A 24729-nucleotide genomic window follows, 5' to 3' on the forward strand; every position below is an offset into this window, starting at 1 on the left:
AGCCAAGGGTTAAATTCTTGTTTAGGGTGCTTTTCGCGGATGGTGTACATACAGGCCACAATGGGAGTGCCCCCGGGAAAATACCCCTTCCCCAAAATCGCCCAAACCCAGCTATCAAAGTTCTCTATAAGCATGCGCAATTTGAGCATTCACAATTTAATTGCCCACAAAACAGAAGGCATCATTTTAAAAAATTACTAAAAGCATAAAAAAAGAAAACTGGGTCAATATAATTCAATATAGACTATTGCCAAATGCCATGCTATTTAGCAAATTAATTTACCGGCTTAGGTGGAAAATACCAAGGAATACAATTCGCCACTTGCACGGTTCCGCCATTATGCACTATATGCGGGGAGAGCCTCGAACTGGCAGCATACATGAAAGGGAGAGTTACGTAACCTTACGCAGAATGTTAGATGACTGGTTCAATTCCCATTCATGTATGCTGCCAGTTCGAGGCTCTCCCGCACATAGTGCATAATGGCGGAACTGCAAGTGGCGAATAGGCCTATGTCGCAGAGATATAGTCGAATCTAAAAAAATAATATTCGATATCAGAAGGACATTCCTCGTATTCAGAATGCAATTTGGTGAGTCTGATGTGCTCTCAGGTCCCACAAAAATACTGTGCAAACGTTGCTGTCCGATCCCTTAAACTTATTTAAGTATATTATTTCCAAAATGGGTAGTCTATTATGTTGGTTGACTATTGATGTATAACTATTTTTTATCTTTCAATGAAACATGTCTATGGAAGGAATGTGCGAGGACTTCAAAAGTAATTTCTTTCGAGGTTTTTGCTATATAATAATTCCTACCCTTTTTTTAATTATTTTTTTTTTTAAATTCAAGAAGACTGTCCTTCAGGTATTTTTATCACCAACTTCTATTTAATATAATTATGTATTATGTTTAAACACCGAGCATTTATAAAGTTTTTAAAGAGATTATGATGAGAGAATCCAGAGTAATTGCTTTCAAATATGCAAATGAAAAGCATTATAAAAAACTTGAAAGTTTGAAAGAAATTGGGCTTATTGATTAGAATAAATGAGTTTCAAATTGGGCTTATTGTTTAGAATAAATGAGTTTCAAATTTTCGTCCAAAAATGGTATCCAATCACTCCCAGGCACACGGGCATGAAACATGATCAATGCAGAAAAATGAATTTAGAGCGAAATTCGGTCAAATAGGCCTGACGAGTGTCCAAAAGTTGACAACGTTTTGACTAAAAAAGTGTCCAAAAATGGTCTCAAATTACTTGGAGTATGAGTTTGTGTACCCAGTTAAACGTATAAAGGTCATTTTACGAGGAAATGGATGTTGAAAAACTGTACCTTGATAGATGAGCATGTTTGATATAAACAATGAAATAAGCATAACAAAGCAAACGCATGGCCACATCGTAGAACAGGGTTACAGGACACGATGTAAACACCCACACACCACAACCGCCACCCAAGCAAACATGCATACACGTGCACGCACACCCCACCACCACACCCCACCACCACACCCCACCCCTAAACCGTAACGCCTACATTCAACTCGACTACATACACATTCTCCCCACAAACATACTCCACTCTGCCGTAAGCTGCGTAACTCTGCAATATATTTGATGATTATTACTCGCCACTAAGAAACTATAGAAATATGCATTATGCTATGCAAATACACCTGCCGAAAATGTTCGAGGAAATCCAGACATCCTTGTATTGTCTGGGTTATTGTGTGTTCCAATGTCTGTGATTAAACTCGCAAAAGAATATGTTTTGTGTCAACCCATCTGTAAGAGAATTGTTACACAATTCAATGACGCAATTTGAAAATAGAATACTATATAATGGTAAAGAATAATTTTACCTTTCAATAGAAAGTTTCTATAGAAAAAAAATGTCTGGGATGTATAGTAACAACCTTGAAGGAAGTGAACATTTTCTAACATCTTCTCTGATCAAGCTGATACATTAAGAAAAGGAGGAATAATGACTCAATTAATATACAAGGTGTCCCAAAAGTCCCACTTTGAACGTTCATAACTCTAGTATTTAGCAACCGACAGCAAACATGAAGGTATCTTTGCACAAAGAAAACTCGTAGGTCTACAATGTTTTTGACACCAAATTTGCCATTTATTGTAGAAAATAATGAATAAACTAAGTTGAAACATTTGGGCATATTTATACGCACAAAACCATATAATTTTACAACGCATCCCCAGATCCCAAGTATCCACTACCTCCTCTCAACATCTACAACCCCCCCATTCAATTCCATTGTAATATTAAACCATAGACTGTAAAAAGAAATTACAAATAATCTAGAAGAAATCACCAAGAAATATGTACTTATTTGTGCTTTGATTTTATTTAGAAATCGGTATAAGTTATCTTCTGAAGTTGTGCAATATTCCATTCTTCAATTTTCTGCTTTGTCACAAAACATCACAATTTAATTATATGAAACAGTAAATGAGTGTATATTGGCTCGTTCTAACTTCATCCACGAACACCGCCCCTAAACATTTTAGCACCCCAGGTGTACTAGCATGACTAGGGGAATTCAAAAATAGCATAATATTGCGCTAATAGCATACTATAAGGCGCAAACTATTTTAAGAATAGCACAATAGCGCTAATACCACCCCTCCAGGTGTAATAGGGGAATTCAAAAATAACACAATTGCGCTAATAACGCGCTATAAAGCCTACCGCACCATAGCTGAACCATGTGGTTTCGGCACTATACCACTGTCACCCGGGGGTCACACCTTCTTGGCATTTGGAGATAGAGACTCAAAATAGGAATAGGAACTTTGACCGATGTTTTAACTACTTTTTTACAAATACTTTTTGACCCCCTTCCCTCCCTAACGAAAGGACTTTCGTTTATAGGGCTTCATCGAACTTGTGGGTTGTTCCCTAAGAAAGACGTAAAATCGATAATATGATGAATATTATATTATTGATTTTACGTCATCAAACATTACTGGAAATATATAGAATGGGAATAGATTAAATAACGGAGATATGTTACATCAAATGGAATACATATAGTGCTGTCGAAAACCCGAGTAAAAAGAATAAACAGTAAAAAGGTTTCACCTGTCACGTTTCGAACCCGGGACCTAGCGATTGAAAAACAACTATGACATTGGTTCTGCATTATTGCATTTGCCAATAAATACCTATTATCATGATTGTATGAACAAATTTGAGTCTAAGGGTGGTATAATAATCATGCGTAGGGCCTACTCCATCCCGGGGGTGTTGAAAAAAGGGGGGAGCATTTTTAGCAGGTCGAAACGGTGGGGAGCGATTTTTGGGGAGGGCAAGCGATTTTTCCTGCGCGTTTCGCTCGCATTTATATCGTTATGAATTCGGCAGACGGCCGAATCCGGATTCGGCTTTTGGTAAATTCATTTTAGGCATGCAATACTTTTGAATTAGAGAACAAGGGATCAATGATTTACCTATAGAGGGCAGCATATCGATTTTTTAACGGTTATCGTCTTTGACCGTACTGCGAGTCACCGTTAGCTAACCCAGTATGCCGCCCTCTTTTGAAAACTTACTATGCTGTTATCATTTGATCTCCGCTAAGAAATTAATATGCTGCCCTCTATTGTGTACAGCATTGATCCCTTATTCTCAAATTCAAAAGTAATGCATGTGTAAAATGAATTTACCAAAAGCCGAATCCGGATTCGGCCGTCTGCCGAATTCATAACGATATGATAAGACAATTTAGGGGATGTGCCTGTCAATAGGTTTTGACGTTTATATTGATAATGATAATCGTTATGAATTCGGCAGACGGCCGAATCCGGATTCGGCTTTTGGTAAATTCATTTTACACATGCATTACTTTTGAATTTGAGAATAAGGGATCAATGCTGTACACAATAGAGGGCAGCATATTAATTTCTTAGCGGAGATCATATGATAACAGCATAGTAAGTTTTCAAAAGAGGGCGGCATACTGGGTTAGCTAACGGTGACTCGCAGTACGGTCAAAGACGATAACCGTTAAAAAATCGATATGCTGCCCTCTATAGGTAAATCATTGATCCCTTGTTCTCTAATTCAAAAGTATTGCATGCCTAAAATGAATTTACCAAAAGCCGAATCCGGATTCGGCCGTCTGCCGAATTCATAACGATATGTACTGAAAGTGTATGTAGCTGGGATGAAAAGCCGACGCGACGATCAATTGAAAATTTTGACTTTTTATTGATAAACATTTTTTTCCCCAAAAGACCTAATTGTTTTGGGGAAAAATTTCATATCTTCAATACGAGAGGTCAAAATTTTCAATCGATCGTCGGCTTTTTTCTTTCTAGTTACATACACTTTAAGTACCCATATCATTAGATTTATAAAGTTTACTTCGAGTGTTAACTATCAAAAATATCATTTTTTTAATCATTTGCCATAAAATGCGTATTATATCGCGAATTTCATTCGCGAAAAATCAAAATTATTTGATATCAGAAGGACATTCTTCTTATATGCCTGATGTGCTCTTGTCCCACAAAAAATACTGTCCAAACGTCCATATTCCATCCCTTAAGATCATCATTGCACGGGTAATCTTGTTTTGTCCCGTATACAATATGATTCGCAAGCTTTTGCACGAGGTAAAAGGCTATCTGATCACCAGGTTAAGTTTTTCCAGCTTTTTCATGTCCTTCATAGGCTTAGGAACCGGTGGGATGGGGGGGCTTGTGGGAGCTCAACCGCCTCGATAGATTTGTTCTGGTGGCTCAGCCCTCCAATAATTCCAGATGAAGTAAAAAAAAAAATGACCAGATACGGGTGTTTTTGACCTATTTTTCACAAAATTTCCTGACACCAAGGCGTGCGATTACACCCCCCCCCCCTCGGGCACCCTCAGGATGGGTCTCCAAATTTTTTTGTTTGGTCAGCCTCCCCCCTTCCATGATGAAAATCTTCCTAAGCCAATGATTATGATTTTTCATTTTAGAATTGCTTCAATTTGTTTCTTTCTTTTTCAGAGTCAACAATTTGCGGCATCATTGTTATCTTTGGGCATGAAAAAAGGAGATCGGATGGCATTCTGGGGCGCTAACCACGCAGAATGGCTAATAGGACTATATGCGTGTGCGCAACTAGGAATCATAGCGGTATGATTATGTCATTGATCGTGTATAATACAGTTTCATTAAGGGTATACGATGTATTGTTGGTCGAAGCAGCCAAAAAAAGTAGGTCACAGCATCTTGCGAATGGTAGTGAGCTTTAGCAAAAATTGCATTGCTCAATTCATAGCGAGCGTGTAGAAGAATTCAAATATCATAGATATACTTTTGTAGGTCCTGTGGTTCTTGAGTTATGTTGAAACAACAACACTTTTGTAAAACGTACATAACTCATTAACAACAATAAATTAAGCAAGTTTTCAAAGTATGTGATTTGTAGAATGAACTTTTGCAAAACACCAAAGTGTTATTTTTCAATAATATATTGATTCAGATAATGAAAATCGACAATACCTCGTATACCCTTAATCCAGCATATACAGGGCTTCCCAGAAAATTACCGGGTGAATGAATTGGACATAAGTCGATAAATGGGAATCCAAATCTTATTATGCATCTTATTATGCTAATTTTACTTGAATCGGTTGACCGATTGCAAAGAAATGATAAGTGATTACATAACGCATGCATCCCCGTGCATGCATCAAACCAACACAATGCGCACTGTCAATGGGCTTTAGATTTTATTCAGTGAATCCTTTTTGTTATTTTTAAACAACCTGTTTCTTGCAGATTTAATTAGGTTTTGATCAAATTTGAAAAACTGCATGATATTGAAAATGAAAGCTTGCATGTAAGATGATGCTCAGTACTTGTAAATATCTTTTTTTTTTTTGCATAAAGAATTTGAGCTGGCTAAAAAGTTTTCTCACACACATTAATGTTTTAGGAATATTTCCAAGAAATGGTAATGCAAAGTTTAAATCTTTTGAAACTTCAATATAATGTTACATGATATCAAAAATCACACGTTGTCATTCTTGGCTCCAATGTTCTTTGGAAAGTTAAATATTACATAATGCACAGCATAAAAAATTAAAGCTGGGAAGTTTCCAATTGCAGAAATCAAAGTTTTCTCGGACAAACTGATGTTCATCTTCAGCGAAAGCTTGAATGACATACAGGGTGTCCCAGAAAAAAATACCGGGCAAATGAAATTGGCATTAAAATCCACAGATCTAAAAATCAGCGTGTGGCCCATCTTATTCTGCACATTATACGCTGATTTTACTGGAATCGGTTGACTGATTGCGAAGAAATGAGCGATTACATAACGCATGCGTCAATTCACTTCATTCCAAGTTTGAAAGAAAGATAATTCAACACAATGTATGCCGCGCCGTAGTTAACTGTGAATTACTTCATATTTTGTACCGTGAAATCCTTTTAGCTCTTTTAAAATAATCTGTATCTTGCAAAACATTTAATTAGGCTTTGTTCAAATTTGAGAACCTGCACGATATTGAAAATGAAAGCTTGCATGTAAGATGATCCTCGGTACTTGTAAATATCTTTTTTCGTAAATGTTGATATAAATGTTGCATAAAGAATTCCATCTGGTTTAACAAAATTCTCACACACATTAATGTTTTGGGAATATTTCCAAGAAATTGTAATGCAAAGTTTAAATCTTAACACTTCAACATTAATGTTGCATTGTATCAAAAATCACATGTAAAGCTGTAAGCACTTAATCATTGTCTTTCTTGGCTCAAATGTTCTTTGGAAAGTTAAAATATAACATATTTGCACAACCTAAAGTATTAAAGTTGTAAAGCTTCCAATTGCAGAAATCAAAGTTTTCTCGAACAAATTGTTATTCAAACTGTGAAAGCATGAATATTCCACCATCGGATTATAAAATAGATAATGTGGACTAAATTTAGTGAGCGAGTATGAAAAAAGCGCCTGTTGATTCAACCGAATCAAATAAAATTTTCGTATGTGATGCACAATAAAATAGGCTATGCGCTACTTTTTTAATGTTTTGATTATGATGTCTAGTTCTCGACTTACGTTCAATTTTATTTCCTCGGTATTTTTTTCTGGGACACCCTGTACACCGTCGGATTATAAAATAGATAATGAGGAATACATTTAACGCGATACACAAACATTAAGAAGGAGTCGAATGGACGAGTATGATAAAAGTGCCTGTTGATCAAACTTCGAATGAACTGCATTGATCCCGGGCATTGATAGTCCGGCTGCCAGTGGGTTTGACGTTGTTTCGGTGTCCGTAGTTTTGTTTTTGATGGATATTGCTTCTCAAGACCACCAACTTCAAAATTAAGTTTACTGGAACTCTGTCAGCATTGAACATTGTGAGATATGGCGGGTCAGAGTTCACACAGGGGTCAAAATTCAAATTGCTCAAATGCTGTTGAAAAGTTCTCCAAATTATGCCTCTTGTCATGGCGATCCAGAAAAAGTATACTTTTACCTATCTGAGACATTCCCTTCTGGAGTTATAAGCAGAAAGGTCAAAGGTCACCATTTTACCTCCACAGGGGTCAAAACCTGAAAAATGCTCCGATTTGTATGAAAATAGTCGCAAATATTTCGTCTTCTATAAATAATTAAAAAACAGAATAGTTTGCCATAGCTAGGATGTTTCGTTACTATGGTAACGTGGTGATAAAGGTCAATGCCCATTGAATCATGTATAGACCAGGCCCTTTTTGCTATGTTACCATGGTTACCCATGTAAGGAAGCATCATACACAGTACAAACTATTAGTTTTCTGCATGGAATTTCTATGACGAACAATTTGAGACTATTTTGGTGAAGATCGGAGCATTTTTCAGGTTTTGACCCCTGTGGAGGTAAAATCGTGACCTTTAACCTTTTTGCTTATAACTCCAGAAGGGTATGTCACAGATAGATAAAGGATACTTTTTGGTGAACTTTTCAACAGCATTTGAGCGATTTTAATTTTTGACCTCTGTGTGAACTTTGACCCGCCATGTCTCAAATTGCTCAATGGTGACAGAGTTCCAGTAAACTTTTGACGTTGGTGGTCTTGAGAAGCAATATTCATCAAAAACAAAACTATGGACACCAAAACAAGCTTCTGTGGCAAAATTGAGTTTGGCAGACGGACTATGATGGGCGCATCTTTAATTTCTTCGCAACCAGTCAACTGAATCAAATAAAATTTACGTATATGATGCAGAATAAAATGAGCTACGTGTTACATTTTTTGATTTCAATTTATGTCCAAATTCATTCACCAGGTAATTTTTCTGGGACACCCTGTATACCAATTGAGATCATGTAGGGCCTAGCTAGGCTAAGCCTAGTGCCAATCAGACCGATCCTCGCAATTTTACTCAATTGATTTAATATTACATAGCAGATATGGACGAACGATAATTACCCAATTAATTTAACCATTCAAACATAATTTCGTTATACCTAGTTTGTTTGTCATAATTGTAGGTGACGTTCAGGTTGGCTTTGCCTGTACAAGCGCTTGATATTCTGCTTAAAAAGGTAAGAAAGTGAGACACTGATAAGGCGTAAGTGTGTGAACTCATTAGACTAATAACCACATTGTCAAAACATAAGGGAAGTAAACATATCAAAAAAGTAACTAATCCCACTTAAATAATGGCCACTATTCAAAAATGGGCGATTGTATTACAAATCTGTAAAATGCGTTGGAAGCCGAATTAATTAATCTGCGCATTTTGATACCTCATTTGTTGCAATTGTTTAAATATTGACACCGCAGCGTACATTTAAATCAATGTAACCCGAGATTTAAAAGTTGCAGTAAATTCTATTGATATGTATTCAGTATAATGGAAGGAAATCTGCTCGGCTCTCATGGGAATGTTCGTTTTGTTTCATGCATTTTGGGGTCAAAATGTAGGGAAATCAATATTAATTCTTATCGTTGGTCAATATTCACTTAATCCCTAGTTGAAATATGAAGAGTTAACACATTTTAAATGCCCCGCCAAGTTGTCATATCAACGGTTAACATGGTTAAGTTAGATCAGGTTAGACTGGTCATCTTCGTAACATCTCACCTTTTGAACATGCCAAGGTTACAAGAGACATCTTGATGGACGATAATGCAACTCCACACAGGGCTAGGATAACCAACCAATTTCTGGAACAAGAAGGCATTAATCGTATGTTATGGCCTGCCAAATCTCCAGACCTGAACCCGTTGAAGCATTTGTGGGACATTTAAAGTACTGGGTAGACAAAAGGATCAAACCAACAACAACTTTGATTGGTCTGGAACAAATTCTGAGACAGGAATGGGCAGCAATAGACCAGGGGCGCATCAGACGTCTTGTAAACAGTATGAGGCGGAGGTGCTTGGCAGTTATTCAGGCAGAAGGAAGCCACACCCGATATTAACTGTTATGAAAGTGAACATTACAACAACAGTTACAAGAGACATTTGTAAAAACCATTATATCACATGAGTTTAAAAATGAAAATGACAATGTGTACAATGATATCTGAGTGTTTTTGTATTGTTGTAAGTGCAACTTTCAAATCTGGACCTCGCTACATTAAATTGGCCGGTGTTTTATTGTTTTCCGGGCTATCGTATCAAACGAGGTATCAAAATGCGCAGAAATAAATTCTGCTTCCAACACATTTTACAGATTTGTAATACAATAGCCCGTTTTTGAATAATAGCCATTCTTTAAGGGGGATTAGTTATTTGTTTGAGATGTTTATAACCAAATGCTAATTTAAAGATAACCGCATCGTCAAAAGCAATAGGGAAGTATAAGTTTCTGCCTCCATTCTTACGTCAGAAAATTTATTTCTTTTCTATTACTACCTCAAGAAATAAAACAATGAAATAGACAAGGACACAAAAAATCTTATCGGTGAACAATTGGAAACGGCGTCGAGCGCGCAAACCGTGCCGTAGATGTTCATTTATTCATCATAATATATCTTATTTTTGTTCTCATATTTTTCTTCTCGTATTTTCGTAATATTCAGTCATTCATTTCATATTTGCATACATATAACATATTCATGATCGCGATTATAGACTTCAACGTAGCTAATGAATATGGGTAACATATTTATTAAAGTCTCAGATCGCTCAAATCCTGAGGGACTTTGAAAGCAGCAAGGTGGTGGATGAATCGAGTTTAAAATAGGCATTTCTGGCCTTTTCGGTCTTCCATCGTCCATGTTTTGAGATCAGAAAGGATGGCACGTGAGCGATTACCACGTCTGCTCCATATTGATCCGACTTTGATTTTGCTAGGTGTATAGTTATACGATCAGCTGAAACAGTGCAGTCTCTTCTTGTGATCAGACTCAAGTCGTCGAAACGCAGGCCAATACGCTCAGTTCTCCATCATCTAAAGTCAGTAGTAATGATAACCAATGCAAAACGTGTCATGTCGTGTTTACACTGAGCCACTCAGCTATTTTCATCTTGTTACAGTTACGATGTAAATGTCTGCTTCTTTCACGTTCACCAGATGATCTTGTGAACAGAACTGTTCAAATGATTCCAGAACTACGAGATCATTCAACTAAAGGATTTCCAAGGTATGCACGTGTGTAATTTATATGTAATTTGTTTTCTTTATCAATGTAGTTATGATGAGACTGCCATATATTTTCATTCTCGTACTAAGTTACACTTTTCACCAATCCTACCTAATACATGAGTTACAGACTGATCGACTGCTCACTGCCAGAAGTAGATAAATGTAATAGCTGCAATAGCTAGCTGCCATGTGCATGTGTGGATGAGTACAATATAATTTATTGCCAGTTGCAAAAATTGCATTGATAATATCATGGCGAGCGTACCGTGTAGCAGAATTCAAATATCTCAGATTATTATATTCTTATAGGGCATGTGGTTCTTGAGTTAAGTTGTAAAGAGGGCGGAAACAAGTATGAGGCAGTGCAGTCTGTCGTTATAAATGTTATTGTATGGGTGTGCATTGTAATTTAATTTTGGCGTATCTTGTCCAGCATGCTTATTTTTTTTTTAATAATTTCTTTGTGTGTTTTATGATGGTAATAAAATGAATGATTGAATCATTGACTTTCCCTTCCAGCTTTCCAGACTTGGAATTTATTGTTCACGGAAATCTGAGCCCTTTTGATCATCATCAAGAAAGGTTAGTTGTTATCATTTATATGGACAATAATTATTGCACGCCTGTACGTATTACCAGAGAAAATGGATTATATGAAGGGAATTTGGAATTATCATGATTTTAGGCAAACTCTGATGGGGTACATTTTAACAGATAAACCTAGTTTCTCGCTTGAAAAACAAACAAACAGGTTTATCGAATTTGAAAATCCAATTAATTGAAAAATTGCTACAAATTTGGTTTCTCTACCCAATATTCCTGGTTTTTCGACGCTATTCCACCCCGCCGGCAACGGCCAATACGCGCTAGCCAGCAAATCTCCGAGTCGGGTGAGCCCTGTCATTTTTTTCCTTGGTACGTATTTTTGGCCCGCTGATTTTGTCATCACTAAATAGCAAGATAACGGGACGGTAATTATCACAAATAACCGATTATACAGGAAGATAGATTATTAAAGTATGAATTTCTGCAGTTCATTCTTGTATTGGACTGTTATTATGAGTTTGAGGGAGCCGTGAAGAAGCTAAGAAGCCGTGACGTCACACCATTGTTTAAAATATTATTATCTGCTCCTGGGGACCCACTCAGATATACGTATACCTGTAATAAACACGTGGGAAAAGGGTCGGATTTTCGCCATCAGACGGCGTTTTGGGAACCTGGGGTTTCGCCCCTGTAAATCGCCTCATTATAATTTGTATAATAATGCTACGTGTGACTTTGTATATATGGTGGCTGGAAAGAGCAGAACCAAACGCTGCTGAAGAGACTCTAATTATTTGACTTGAATATATCATTTCTAAGATTTCCGTATTTGTTCAAATGTTTTCGTGATTCAGTGGTAGAATTCTCGCCTGCCACGCGGGAGGCCCGGGTTCGATTCCAGGTGGGGTTATTTTGGTAATAAATAAATAAATAATTTATTTGTTTTTATGTAACAATGTATACATTACATTGGGAAATATATTTTGTGCACTTTTTTTTTCTGTAACGGGGACAATAACAGCTAAAAACTCACCTTGGCCCGGCTCGAGAAGGCGCTGTAATAATGAAACGCTGAAAACAAAAATAAAGAAATACATAAGGGGCGAAATAAATACAAAACAAGACCTTATCTTCTCAAACATGATATGAGGAACATGAAAAAAATATAAGAAAAAATGCCCCCTCTACAAAATTAAAATTACAAGAATGAAAACTCAGTTTTTTTTAATTTACAAAAATCATAAAATAAATGAAAAATGTTTAATGTAGCCTACATGATGATATACAAAATTTAAAAAAATATTTCAGGGTCGAATTAAAACAAAAAGAATGAGATATATTGTCAAGAATGATGGGCGTAGTGGTATGGCGACAGGAATACGGCAACGGTGCTGCATGTTTCTGCATGCCTGACCATAATGCAATTCACGCAATGATTGACTTGCTGATTGTGCTAATTATTCACATTTAATACGCTGAAAATATTCTCGTTTTCTCACATTAATGCATAAAGGGGACGATATTTGATATTGTATGTAAGTTTGAAGACAATACATATCCTAAACCAATAGGGTCACCCCCTTTAAATGATCGGTCACCCGTGTCTGCCAACCCTAATACCCTTGAACATAGGCGCCATGGCTACAGAGCGCATAGCTCTGTAGCCATGGCGCACCTATACATCCTAATCCGAAACCACCGCTGCTCACCACAACCCCAAAAACCATTGCTCATCTGGGTGAGAAACATGGTTAAACTTGGTTCCCCTCTTTTATTGTGTACAATACACATAAGTCACCCCTTAACACAAATCTTTGAATTTAAAATTCTTATTAATGTTCTTATATAAATCTATTTATTCTGCCAGCTGTGTGTACAATATGGATGCATTCATGAAGTTGGCGACTCAATCTGATATGGACCAAGTTGAGACAATATGTTGGAGTATTGATATGGATGATCCGTGTATTATTTACACGACATCGGTAAGTTTATTCCAGCTCAACTGCTGGACAATATTTCGTTTATTGATACATGTAGTGTATTCTAAAGAATATGTTATCCTTGACAAAAACAATAATTTCCTTTTATATAATTATTTCGGTATTGTGAAAATGTACAATTTCTTGACCGTTCAGTTGATTAACCCCCAAACATTAAATCGACAGTTTCCCTAGAAAATATCTAAAACCGTAATAAAAATTTAAAATTAATGAAGAATATGCATTCTGTCACCCTGAAAAAACGATAACAAAAATTCCGCCACCGACAGAAAATGACTTTGGGTGTGCTTATTTTATTTGGTCATTTATTGTAACATTTGGCGACATAGGCACTGGAATAAAACAGTGATTTTCTTGGTTTTATCCTATTTGTTCGGCTCAAAATTAAAGGGGGCATATCTGACAATGAATATTAACATTTTGTGGAAAAATATAAAATTCTATTTTCAAAGAAATGTTACAATATTGTTTAACAATAAAACACAAAACAACCGGCATGTGTTTGTTTAGGCACCATCATCTCAAACAAAATCCATCTTTAAAACATCCACCCTGGACATTGTTGAGTCTTCTAATTTGAATTGAATACATAAATACAAAACCCACCCAAGTCCATACTTTGGCAAATTGAGTTAAGCATGGGAAATTGTTGCTTATACATATGTTTATCATATATATAAAAGTACAAGTTAAATCCACCTTTTACATGCGTCTATTGAGCATGTGAAGTCCAGCATGTATGAAGAACAACCAAGGACTTGTAACACATATGCTATCATTGAAATCCAGTATGTGTGAAAGAACAACCCAAGTTCAGGACTTGTAACACATCTATTGTTGGAGAGTGACTTTTGAAGAAGAAAAAACATGGCAGTGTGCTTATCAACATATCTGTACGCTTTATTTTGTATTATCTTACTAGTAGTATTCCCATTCCAACATTGTTGTCTTTGTATGTGATTCAAAAAATAACCCAAGTCCGGCATATAAAATCCCTGAAATGCTATTATCATCATACCTAAAACACATAATACAGTTTAACCCACTCATTTGCATAAAACTTGCCCTGTACACCAGGTAAATCTAACTGAAGGAATAATCGAATTAACTAGCAATGATGAATACAATTTTTTAATATATAGCCTTGCACTACAACGTTCACGTGGTACCTATGCATTGAACCATGAATATCAAAGAAATGCTGATCACTCGCACCTGTAAAATAAGTATCTTTGAAGAGAGCGGTATTGTATTCAATCTATGATTGCAGACATACACAAGTAATGGATGCAACTTACTTGTAGTACAGGGCGGTACATTCAAAATTGTATTAATTTATAGCTATGGTAGTTAATCCGATTATTACGTCACTTCTACGGCGAATAGTCTATTGATTTTATACTGATACGTAGTCAAACATGGGGTTTTGTGTATGCATTTGTGGTTTAAAACACAAAGGTACAGTCTTTATAATGAGATCATAAAGAAATTCCATGAAAATAATCCAGGTCAAATGCCTTGCATTTATTTTTATGTTCATAGTTCATACTTATTCGATGATTTGCTATGATTATTCACTAACAGGGAACCACTGGTCTCCCCAAACCAACGGTATTGTCTCATCATGCAGTGGTAAACTGCGCGGCAGATACTGGGGCGTATCGACAAGGAGTGGACGGATTCAACGATAATTGGGTAAATGCTTGTGGAATCTATATTGACGATGTTAACTTAAAGCCATATTATAACATTTGTTGAGGAAAACGCCCTTTTGTGAGACATGAGAGCACATTAGACACACTAAATTCCATTTTGAATAATGTCCTTCTGATATCAAGTAATTCAGATTTTTTGAAATTTACGATATAATATAAATTTTATGGCAAATTACAAACTTTTTTGACATTTTTAAATGCTAAAACAGTCCTCGAAGTATACTTTTTAAATGATATGTACTTAAAGTGTATGTAGCTGGGAGGAAAAGCCGACCATGACAATTGGGCTATTCCAGAAAATAAGGGCACACCCCTAGAGGAGTAAATTTTCAATAAAAGATATGTCTGGATTTCCAAGTTTGCTTCCTGAAAATTTACTGTTGCCAATGTTACTGTTAAAAGCTTGGAAATGCAACAGAATGTATAAAATGTCACGGAATTTTCCGAAATGAGCTCCTCAAATTTAGGATTTCAATTGCGAAACATTTTTTGGTGGATTTTTTCGTATTTAGACACTTTGAAAGTCTGGATTCCCAGCAATTGTAACTAGTCAAAAGTCCGGAAATCCGAACTCCTCTATAGGTGTATGCATCTATTTTTCGTATTGAGGATTAAGACACGCGAAGTTTCATAAAAGATTTAACAATTTTAAATTTCCGATATAAACTTTCAAAAACGGCTGTATATCAGAAATATTTGAAATCCATCACCATATTGTTTCATATCAGTAAAAACATTGTTCTTTCCTGTCAAAAATGACACCTCATTTGTGACGATAACATATTCCACGGCTGAGTAACTTTCTTTGAAAGAGCTAGAGAGGTCTCAAAGAAAATGTGCTAAACTGACCATTATCTGCGCTCATCTCATTGATTGAAATGAATGAATGAGTGGGTTAATGCATGAATAAAAGAATGAATGAAACGTTATTTGCAGCATATCATTTTGAATGAAAAATGCTATATAGGATGGGATTAACAGTTGTACAGGTGGATTGAAATGGATTAACACAAGTCAATCTCTCTTACTCTTACTACTGGTCACTTCTTCATAGTGGTCATTTGGTCCGATTATCAGATCTGGATAATGCTCGAGCTATTGGTCAGCTTGAGGTTAGCATACCTCCAGTGAATCAAGGTGCGGCAACTTTTGGAGTTTCCCGCAGTATGATCTCCAAGCTATAAGCCAAGTTCCCAGACCGGGCCGGTAGTAGTCAATGGAAATCTCAATGCAATCAAATATGGAGATGACATCCTAGTCCCATTTCTGCAAATGCCTTGGACCGAACCCTGCTCAACAGGAACGCTTGCCCGCACAGGGCAAGAATTGTAAATGACTTCCTGCAAGAAGAAGGAATTCAACGAATGGAGTGGCCAGCCAATAGCCCGGACTGAAATCCTTTAGAACATCCCTGGGATCAACTTGGTCCGGCTGTGCGCACTTGAGTTACATATCAAGCCACCTTGCCTGGTTTAAGACATATCTTGCTTGAAGAGTGGAATGCCATCCCTCAGGAGCGTGTGGCCAGGTTGATAAAAGCATGAGAAGGGGATACAATGCTGTTATGAACGCGTATGGGCTCTCTACTCGTTACTGATTTTAGGTATGTGACGATTGCCATCCCTCAGGAGCGTGTGGCCAGGTTGATAAAAGCATGAGAAGGGGATACAATGCTGTTATGAACGCGTATGGGCTCTCTACTCGTTACTGATTTTAGGTATGTGACGATTGTTTTAATGAAACAGTGTGATATTCCTTACTCATGTATACTGGTGCAAATGGCGCAGACAATGGCAGATTTGGCACATTTTGTTTGAGACCTCCTTGTCCTTCAAAGACAGTTACTCAACCATGGAATAAGTCATGGTGACAAATTTGGTGTCATTTTTGACAGGAAAGAACAATGTTTGTATTGATATGAAACAATATGGAAATAGACTTCAAACGTTTCTGATATATAGCTGTTTTGCAAAGTTTCCAAACTTTTTTTGAGCAGTTTATAATACAAACGCAAATTGTATGACAGATTATTAAAAATTGACATTTTTAAGATAGGAAAGTCCCTTATTTTAAATTGTAATAAAAAATATGTGGCCACGGCCAATAATCAAATTTCTTTTAATCATACTTTGGTCAAAGACTGCTAAAAATGGTCTAGCATACACTTTAAGTACATATCATTAGATTTATGAGGAGTGTTACATGTCAAAAATGTCAATTTTTAGTAATTTGTCATAAAATTTGTATTATGTTGCAAATTTCAAAAAATCTAAATTACTTGATATCAGAAGGACATATTCAAAATGGAATTTGGTGTGTCTAATGTGCACTGCATCATATGCATACAAGATGGACTGGTTCTTCAGTTCCTGTTTACTTCGAGGACTGTTAAATATCAAATATGTTAATTTTTAATAACTTACCATCAACAATTTGTATTATATTTACATTATTTGATACCAGAAGGACATTCCTCGTATTCAAAATGCAATTTGGTGTGTCTGATGTGCTATCATAACTGTGCAAAAGTGGGTGATCGAGCCAAAAGAAATTTGAATTGTGAAATTTGGAATTTTTGAATTGATGGCAAGTTGACGATTTTAACAGTTTTGATCATTGTAATTTTCGATTAGTCAGTACTTTAATATTGACATTACAAAACATCGGTAAGCTGGTATGCAACAAAAAAACAAAAACAAAACAAAACAAAAACTCCAAAAAAGACATTTTTCAGATGTCTGAAATGTGCGAAATATGAGGGTTATCGCCAGAACATGGGACGCTGTATAAATAAGTTTGTATTTCGACACTTATCTTATAATTAATCCGCCTTCTTAAACGTTTTAATGTTTTGTTTGAGATGAACTTGCCATTCCTAGAAAATGGAATGTCGTGAAACGATGTCGTATAAGAATTAATAACTCTGGTGTTCTCCCACCTTTGTTTCAGATGGATATTTTATTGTGAAATGTCATTGTACAAGCAATACGTTAAAAAATATTCCACATAGCCCCTGCATGAAATTATTTAAATATCTTTGTAATCACTCAAAAAGCATTTTGTGTGAATTTTACAACAGAACTAAGTGCTATTCAATTTTTATGGGCCTTTTTATTTTACATGTAAAGTCTATGGGGGTGACGATTAGAAATGGACGGCAATATTGAAAAACCCTCATTTTGGGCCATTTTAGACACTAAAATGCCCACAAAAAAGAAGAGCGCTTAGTTCGGATGTAAAATTCACACACACTGCTAACTGAGTGAATACAAACATAATTGAATACATTTCATTCGGGGGCTATAGCAAACACAAAAAAATGTCCTATACCTTTCTCTGTCTCGCTCTTAGACTAGTTTTATTTTCACAAGTTTAAGATGTGTAAGGCATCTCTTTTAGTAAAAGTGGACGACAACTTTATACTGATATAAAATTGGATCGATTGAGCCCATATTTATTGGTCGAGCTATGAGTTTTAAAATAGTGGACGTCGAGTCCAATATTTTAAAACTCGTAGCGAGACCAATAAATATTGGGTGTAAAGTATCCAATTTTATCATTATTATGTGTTGGATCCAATATTTTCACACACTTGGATTCATCAAAATATAATAATAAAGTTAATTTGTCATGTCCATCCTCAAATTGATTGACAACATTGCCATGCAACCTTTGCTCAATATACTGAACATTATAAGCGATAGCCTAAAGGCCTATGCTATATATAATTGCACATATTCTACATCTACATGTAGCATTGCCTGCATGTCTCTCGCTCTGTATTCCCTTCCTTCTCCCTTCCTCACACCACTTCCTCTATCTCTCATTATCATGACGTCATCCTGATCCACATTAATCACTTGTTTTCTATTTCAACTCAGGATTCAGTCCGATTCGGAGCTACAATGGGTTTCGCTTGTTCCTCAAGTTTTTCACCCAAATTTCTTCCTGTTGTACGAGGATGCACAACCATTGTTCTTTTTCGTGTGTTCGATGCTGAGATTATGGCAAAGGCATTTCAACAAGAGAGGTTTGTTTATTTGACGGGCGGACACGTGCTTGGGTCTTGATGGGACCGGGCTCAAGCTAAATGCTCAAGCCAAGCTTAAATGAAGAGAAGCTTGTATGAGGAGAAAAGAAAGGCCACTCCCAAAACATCAATTGTAGTACAATTTTGTTCTTAGTTCTTGGCTTGACAAATAGGAAATTGTGAATTCATTTCCGTCCCCTGACACAAAGGCTGCTATATCTTCATTCTTCAATTATATTCCATGTGTTACAATTTCACCGATCAGTCACGTGAGGCGCAATTGAAATTAGAAGACGTGCTCAACAGTGTCCAGGTTGGATGTTTTAAAGATGGATTTTGTGAGAGATGATGATGCCAAAACAAAAATATGCCGGTTGTTTTGTGTTTTATTGTTAAACAATATTGTAACGTTACCATGATTACCATAAAAATAGATTTTTATATTTTTCCACAAAATGTTAATATTCATTGTCAGATATGCCAGTTTTATTCCAGTGCCTATATCGCTAAATGTTACAATAAATAGACAAACAAAATAATCATAACCAAACACACTTTCAATCGGTGGCGGATTTGTTGTTATTGTTTTCTACAGGGTGACAGAATGCATATTCTTCATTAATCACATATCGGCGCTTCTTAGCCTCCCAAACATTGATGATTACGACTTCTCAAGTTTACGAATAGGTAGATTGGTTACTACAAGACATCACTAAAGACAAAAACGACGATGATATCATCGTCGTCATCATCATCATCATCATTATCATCATCATCATCATCCAGGGCCGTTCCGACCATTAGGCCAGGTAAGGCGGTCGCCTAGGGCGGCAAACGTAGAGGGGCGCAAAAAAAAGGGCGAAAAAAAAAAAAAACGGGAATGGAGAAAGAAAAGGGAAGAAAAAATGACAGCGCCTCCCTTAGGGGGCGCCGAATTGACCAATTCAGGATCGATTCTGCGCCCCTCCAAATGATGAAAGTCAAAATTTTACAATATCAATATTTAAGACCGATATTCAATATCATTGTAACCAAAATTAATTAGTGGTAAACCCTATTTGTGCAAATTTTTGCTCGCTCCCCGCACAATTGTTTCAAGAATTGGGGTGGGGGTTGTCATTATGTATCCTTATAGCCCTGAGCAGCACAAACCTTATAGCTCCGGCACAGGAAAAAAAAGGTGAGTTTTCAAGGGGCCCCCTTTAACACCTTTTTTGGTATGTTCTGGTGGGGCGGCGGGAAGAGGCTTTGCCTAGGGCGGCAAAATCCCTAGGAACGGCTCTGTCATCAACATCATCATCATCATCATCATCATCATCATCATCATCATCATCATCATCATCATCATCATCATCATCATCAGGGTGCATCAAACGCCCCTCATGTCAACCATATTTTTTGTACCTAGTGTCAAACCGTGCCATTTAACTAGAAAACCATCCCCTCCAAATTTAAATTCAATCGGAGGTCGGGAAGGGGGTCCACCGTGAGCTTAAAGTTCGGACAGAGGTAACCAGTAAAAGTCCGGCCGGCAGCTATTGAAATATATATACAGTTATATATATTTAAATTCATATTATAAGATCGTACATTATGACTTTAAAGCTTCAAATTAACCTCTTGTTGAAGCACAATGATGACCAACGCATAGAGAAAGTACAAACTCTCATCATATTTTGCAAAGAGCAAACAAAAGCTTCCACCTTTTTATACTTCTAAAAACCCATGATCTATTAATAGACCATTCTATCACGTTACAACACTTCCTATGGGTATTCCCCATGATGTCATATATCCACGTTATATCAGGGATTCCCTTAATGGTGCAACACACAATGGACGTTCTGGAAAAGGGAATTCCCAAATATCAAAATTAGAAATGATTCAATATTATTTGTTTGGATCAACTTAATGAATGAGAGACATTTCCCCAAATGTCTTATGATATATCTCTTAATTTTGTAAACAGAGATAAATAATCAAATTAAATTACTCAGGGCACATCACAGCCTAGATAGGAGAAAATTACATTATAATTATCACACCAAAAAGTATCACTCGGTACATAAAGCACACAATTGACAACAATTACGACGACATATCGTCAGCCTGCTACGCTAATTGCTTACGTCATAGTAATTTTGAGAACAAGGTACAAAATATGGTTCAAGTGTACCAATCTTTGCTCAAGGACAACTGATAATGATACAAATTAAAGGGAATAATCCAAAATAATAAGGGTGATTACGTAACTGATGCATGTTTGAACCACAATTTGTACTTTGTTCTCAAAATTACAAAAAATGACTTGGGCAATTCAGGTTGTAGGCTGACGATATCATTGTTGTTAGGTCAAGTTGCTTTGATTTTATTATCAAATTGAGATTATAATCTGATCTACATGGACTATCAGGCCAACCATGCCAACTGATGCTAAAGCTTGATGGTGCATCCGAGATAGGATGTGAAATATTGCCACTCATAAGTAAAGCGCTCCACAGACTCCGAGTATTGTACGTACAATATTGTATGCAACATATCTACGTTATTTAATCTATTGCCATTCTATTTCCAGTAATGTTTAAGTTCTAACGAATGTTTGATGACGAAAAATCGATAATATGTTACATGTAATCTTAGATTATTAATACACAGATTGGAATTTTCCATGCCTGTGCCCTCTAAGCGTACTCGAATTCAGCTGACGCCGGTACAGCGTACAGACCTGGCGACATCGCTTATCTTACGCGCGAAGTTTCTTTTGTGTACGCTCGCGCTATTTGCGCTATTTTGAGTTTGCTCACGCGGTACCTGACTTAGCGTCGATCCCCTGAGGCAACATGCCATGTTTCCACGGTATGCATGTAATATCTAGTAGAAATATATTATCGATTTTACGTCATCAAACATTCGTTAGAACTTAAACATTACTGGAAATAGAATGGCAATAGATTAAACAACGTAGATATGTTGCATACAATATTGTACGTACAATAAAAAGTCTGAATACTGCTTTAGTCCAGTAGATCAGATTATAATCTCAAGTTCATAGTTATTAATTCCTTGGTGAATTATAATCTTCATAATCTTCACAATCGTAGTCGATTTGATTTGATTACAATCTTTTTACGTTTCTTCCTTACCGTATAGCATGTATGAGTGGTAGTACAATGCCCTTGTCTTTGCTACAGAAAGCCAACAAAATTATCAAGTACATAACGGTAAGTTTAGGGTAGAGTGCACCAAATCTTTAAATTACTATGTTAGCTAAAACCAGTATACGAATTCTTTATTATATACCTCATATATAGGTTCCTGTCATCTGATTGGTTAAAAATGTGGGCATTGTATACAAAATGAGTGGCATGGTTAAAATTACACGCCCAAGGTGATCCCCAAACAATGACTATGCCCCGACTATGACTATGCCCTAATACCAGTCAATATTTGCAGTGGCGTAGATTTCTTTTTGACATTGGGGAGATGGGGTTGGAAAACAATTCTTAAGTATATTGTATCCAGCCCTTTTTAGTTACCAAAATAAGTTTATGATACAAATGCGCGTGAAGCGAGCAAAAAATGTTGCCATTTAAGCTAAAATGATGAAATATGGTGCAAAAGTGCAATATATTCGCGCGAAGCGCGGAAAAATTGCCACTTTTGAAGCTAAAATGGCCAAATATGAAGTTAATTTGGTCAGAAACCCACATACAGGCGTCAACATTGGAGGAGGGGGGGGGGGTGATTGTATGGACCATCCCCCCTGGTAAAATATTGGGGGGATTTATCCCCCATCCCCTCGGGATCTACGCCTATGAATATTTGTATACTATAACAAAGAAAGTTCACAGAAATAAACAAGCAAAATTAAATACAATCTCGCGATCACCCCACACAAATTAAACTAGAGCTAATTGCGCATACACAAATACGCGACCTTAGCAATAGCTAATTAACTACGCCTATAGCTAAATTAGTCCAGCTATATAGCATGCATGCATGTTAGCAGTAATATATTATGCTGATTTTACTGAGGTCTTTTTTGAAATGCACTATACTTTGGAATTTGACTAGAGACCAAGATTAATTCGTTAGCTCACCTATACTATAGCATATGCGAGTTCAAAAGGTCCAGCATATTGGTATAATTCATTGGAATATACATGTATGAACAGATGTTTTTAGTATTATAATTATAATCATTAATAATTTACATATTACATAATTATTTTCCATAATTACAGTATGTGAAATCATTTTGATATAAACCAAAAATTATTCAATATTATGTAAATATTTCTGTGCAACTTTGATCATGCGCTATTATAGTGCGACTTCCTAAGGTACCGGTATTTTGCTACATGACCTTTGACCCCAATGACCTTTGACCCCAATGACATTTGAACCCCAATGGATGTATGCAAGTAATGGCATGCTATATTATAATTTGTGGAATGACTTAGCATTTTTAGTAACAGAACAGAAAATCACATCAGCCATAATGACCTTCGTTTGACCTTTGACCTCAAGGCTAATGCATGTGGCAAGTGACATCATCTTGCTGTATAATTCGTGTAAGGAGTAGCAGTTTTAGTAAAAATAACAGGAACTATCATTTTCGGCCATAAAGACCTTTCCATGACCTTTGACCTAGAGTTGGTCATGTGACATTTGTGCCACCAGCTATTGGTCCTGATGACCAAGTAACATTGTTGTACTCTATATATTTGTGACAGCAGCAGTATTTTAGGGTATTTGGTCATATACCGGAAGTATCCCTTTAATGACATTTGACCCCAATTCTGGACAATAACTTTTAAACACTGGGTATAGGCTATAGCTGATGCATGTACCCAAGTGCCATCATCGTGCTATGTAATTTGTGGAAGAAGTAGCATTTTTAGTGAAATCACATTTTTGGCCATTGACCGGAAGTGGATGACCTTTGACCTGAAGTTGATCATGTTTCATTTGGCCCCCACCCAATGGTCCTAATGACCAACTATGGTCAACATGGCACAAAGCATATGGCTACGGTGGCTCATTATAAGATTGACAGAAAGAAAGAAAGAAAGAAAGAAAGAACTTGGCAGAAATAGACCTTAGCAATTTTGCAAATTGCTAAGGAAATAGTAAAACATCTCTCTTAATTTCTCTCCGATTCTCTACTTACTTCTTTTTGTACTTATATTTTGTTAGAACATGTTCGGTATGACGGAGACACTTGATAATATCGCTAACCATCCACTGGATCCCAAAGATGTATTAGATGACAGTGCTTTTTTCCCATATGGAGGCATGGAGGTAACGTATAGAAAGTTGGCATATCTGTTTATTTATTTCACTGTTGATTATGTTTCTTCCATTTTGGTGGTCAATGTGAAACATCATAAACATGTACACCAGTATACAGCTTATTTCAACGTTTAAGCATCCCATAGAAATAACGACATCGACTATCATGCATAGATAAAGAAGTAACGTCTGCTTGTTTGACCCAACTTAATAGTAAGCCTAATTTATTACAGTAAGCAAATGTTTTAGCTTTAATTATTGCGTATCTTGTATCTATATATTATTATTATATTATTATATGTACTTTTAATATAATCAGGAAAGAAGAACACATTGTGCTTGGACTGTTTAGTCTATTTCTTCTTTCCTGGATTTTCATTTAAATTGTTCGTAATTTATGACAATTGAAATAAATATTATTATTATAATTATCAACATTACGCCTATTAATAGTAAGCCTAACTTAAAGCCATATTATAACATTTCTGTAAAAATAGATTAGTATTTATTTTCCATAAAATGTT

The 24729-nt window shown here is 36.2% G+C and overlaps 1 protein-coding gene across 1 annotated transcript in view; it reads left to right on the top strand.

The window, feature by feature from the left end:
• The window catches only part of LOC140149609 (medium-chain acyl-CoA ligase ACSF2, mitochondrial-like), a 42898-nt gene that overhangs the window by 3102 nt on the left and 15067 nt on the right, over positions 1-24729 (top strand). The window contains exons 2-11 of the mRNA XM_072171692.1: positions 5025-5153; positions 8512-8565; positions 10508-10614; positions 11136-11198; positions 13030-13147; positions 14750-14860; positions 18762-18910; positions 19506-19597; positions 22061-22131; positions 24110-24214. Coding sequence (XP_072027793.1) covers positions 5025-5153; positions 8512-8565; positions 10508-10614; positions 11136-11198; positions 13030-13147; positions 14750-14860; positions 18762-18910; positions 19506-19597; positions 22061-22131; positions 24110-24214 — 999 coding nt within the window. The remainder of the gene's footprint in view (positions 1-5024; positions 5154-8511; positions 8566-10507; positions 10615-11135; positions 11199-13029; positions 13148-14749; positions 14861-18761; positions 18911-19505; positions 19598-22060; positions 22132-24109; positions 24215-24729) is intronic.

Source organism: Amphiura filiformis, chromosome 1 (assembly GCF_039555335.1).
Source record: "Amphiura filiformis chromosome 1, Afil_fr2py, whole genome shotgun sequence".
NCBI classification, from domain to species: domain Eukaryota; kingdom Metazoa; phylum Echinodermata; class Ophiuroidea; order Amphilepidida; family Amphiuridae; genus Amphiura; species Amphiura filiformis.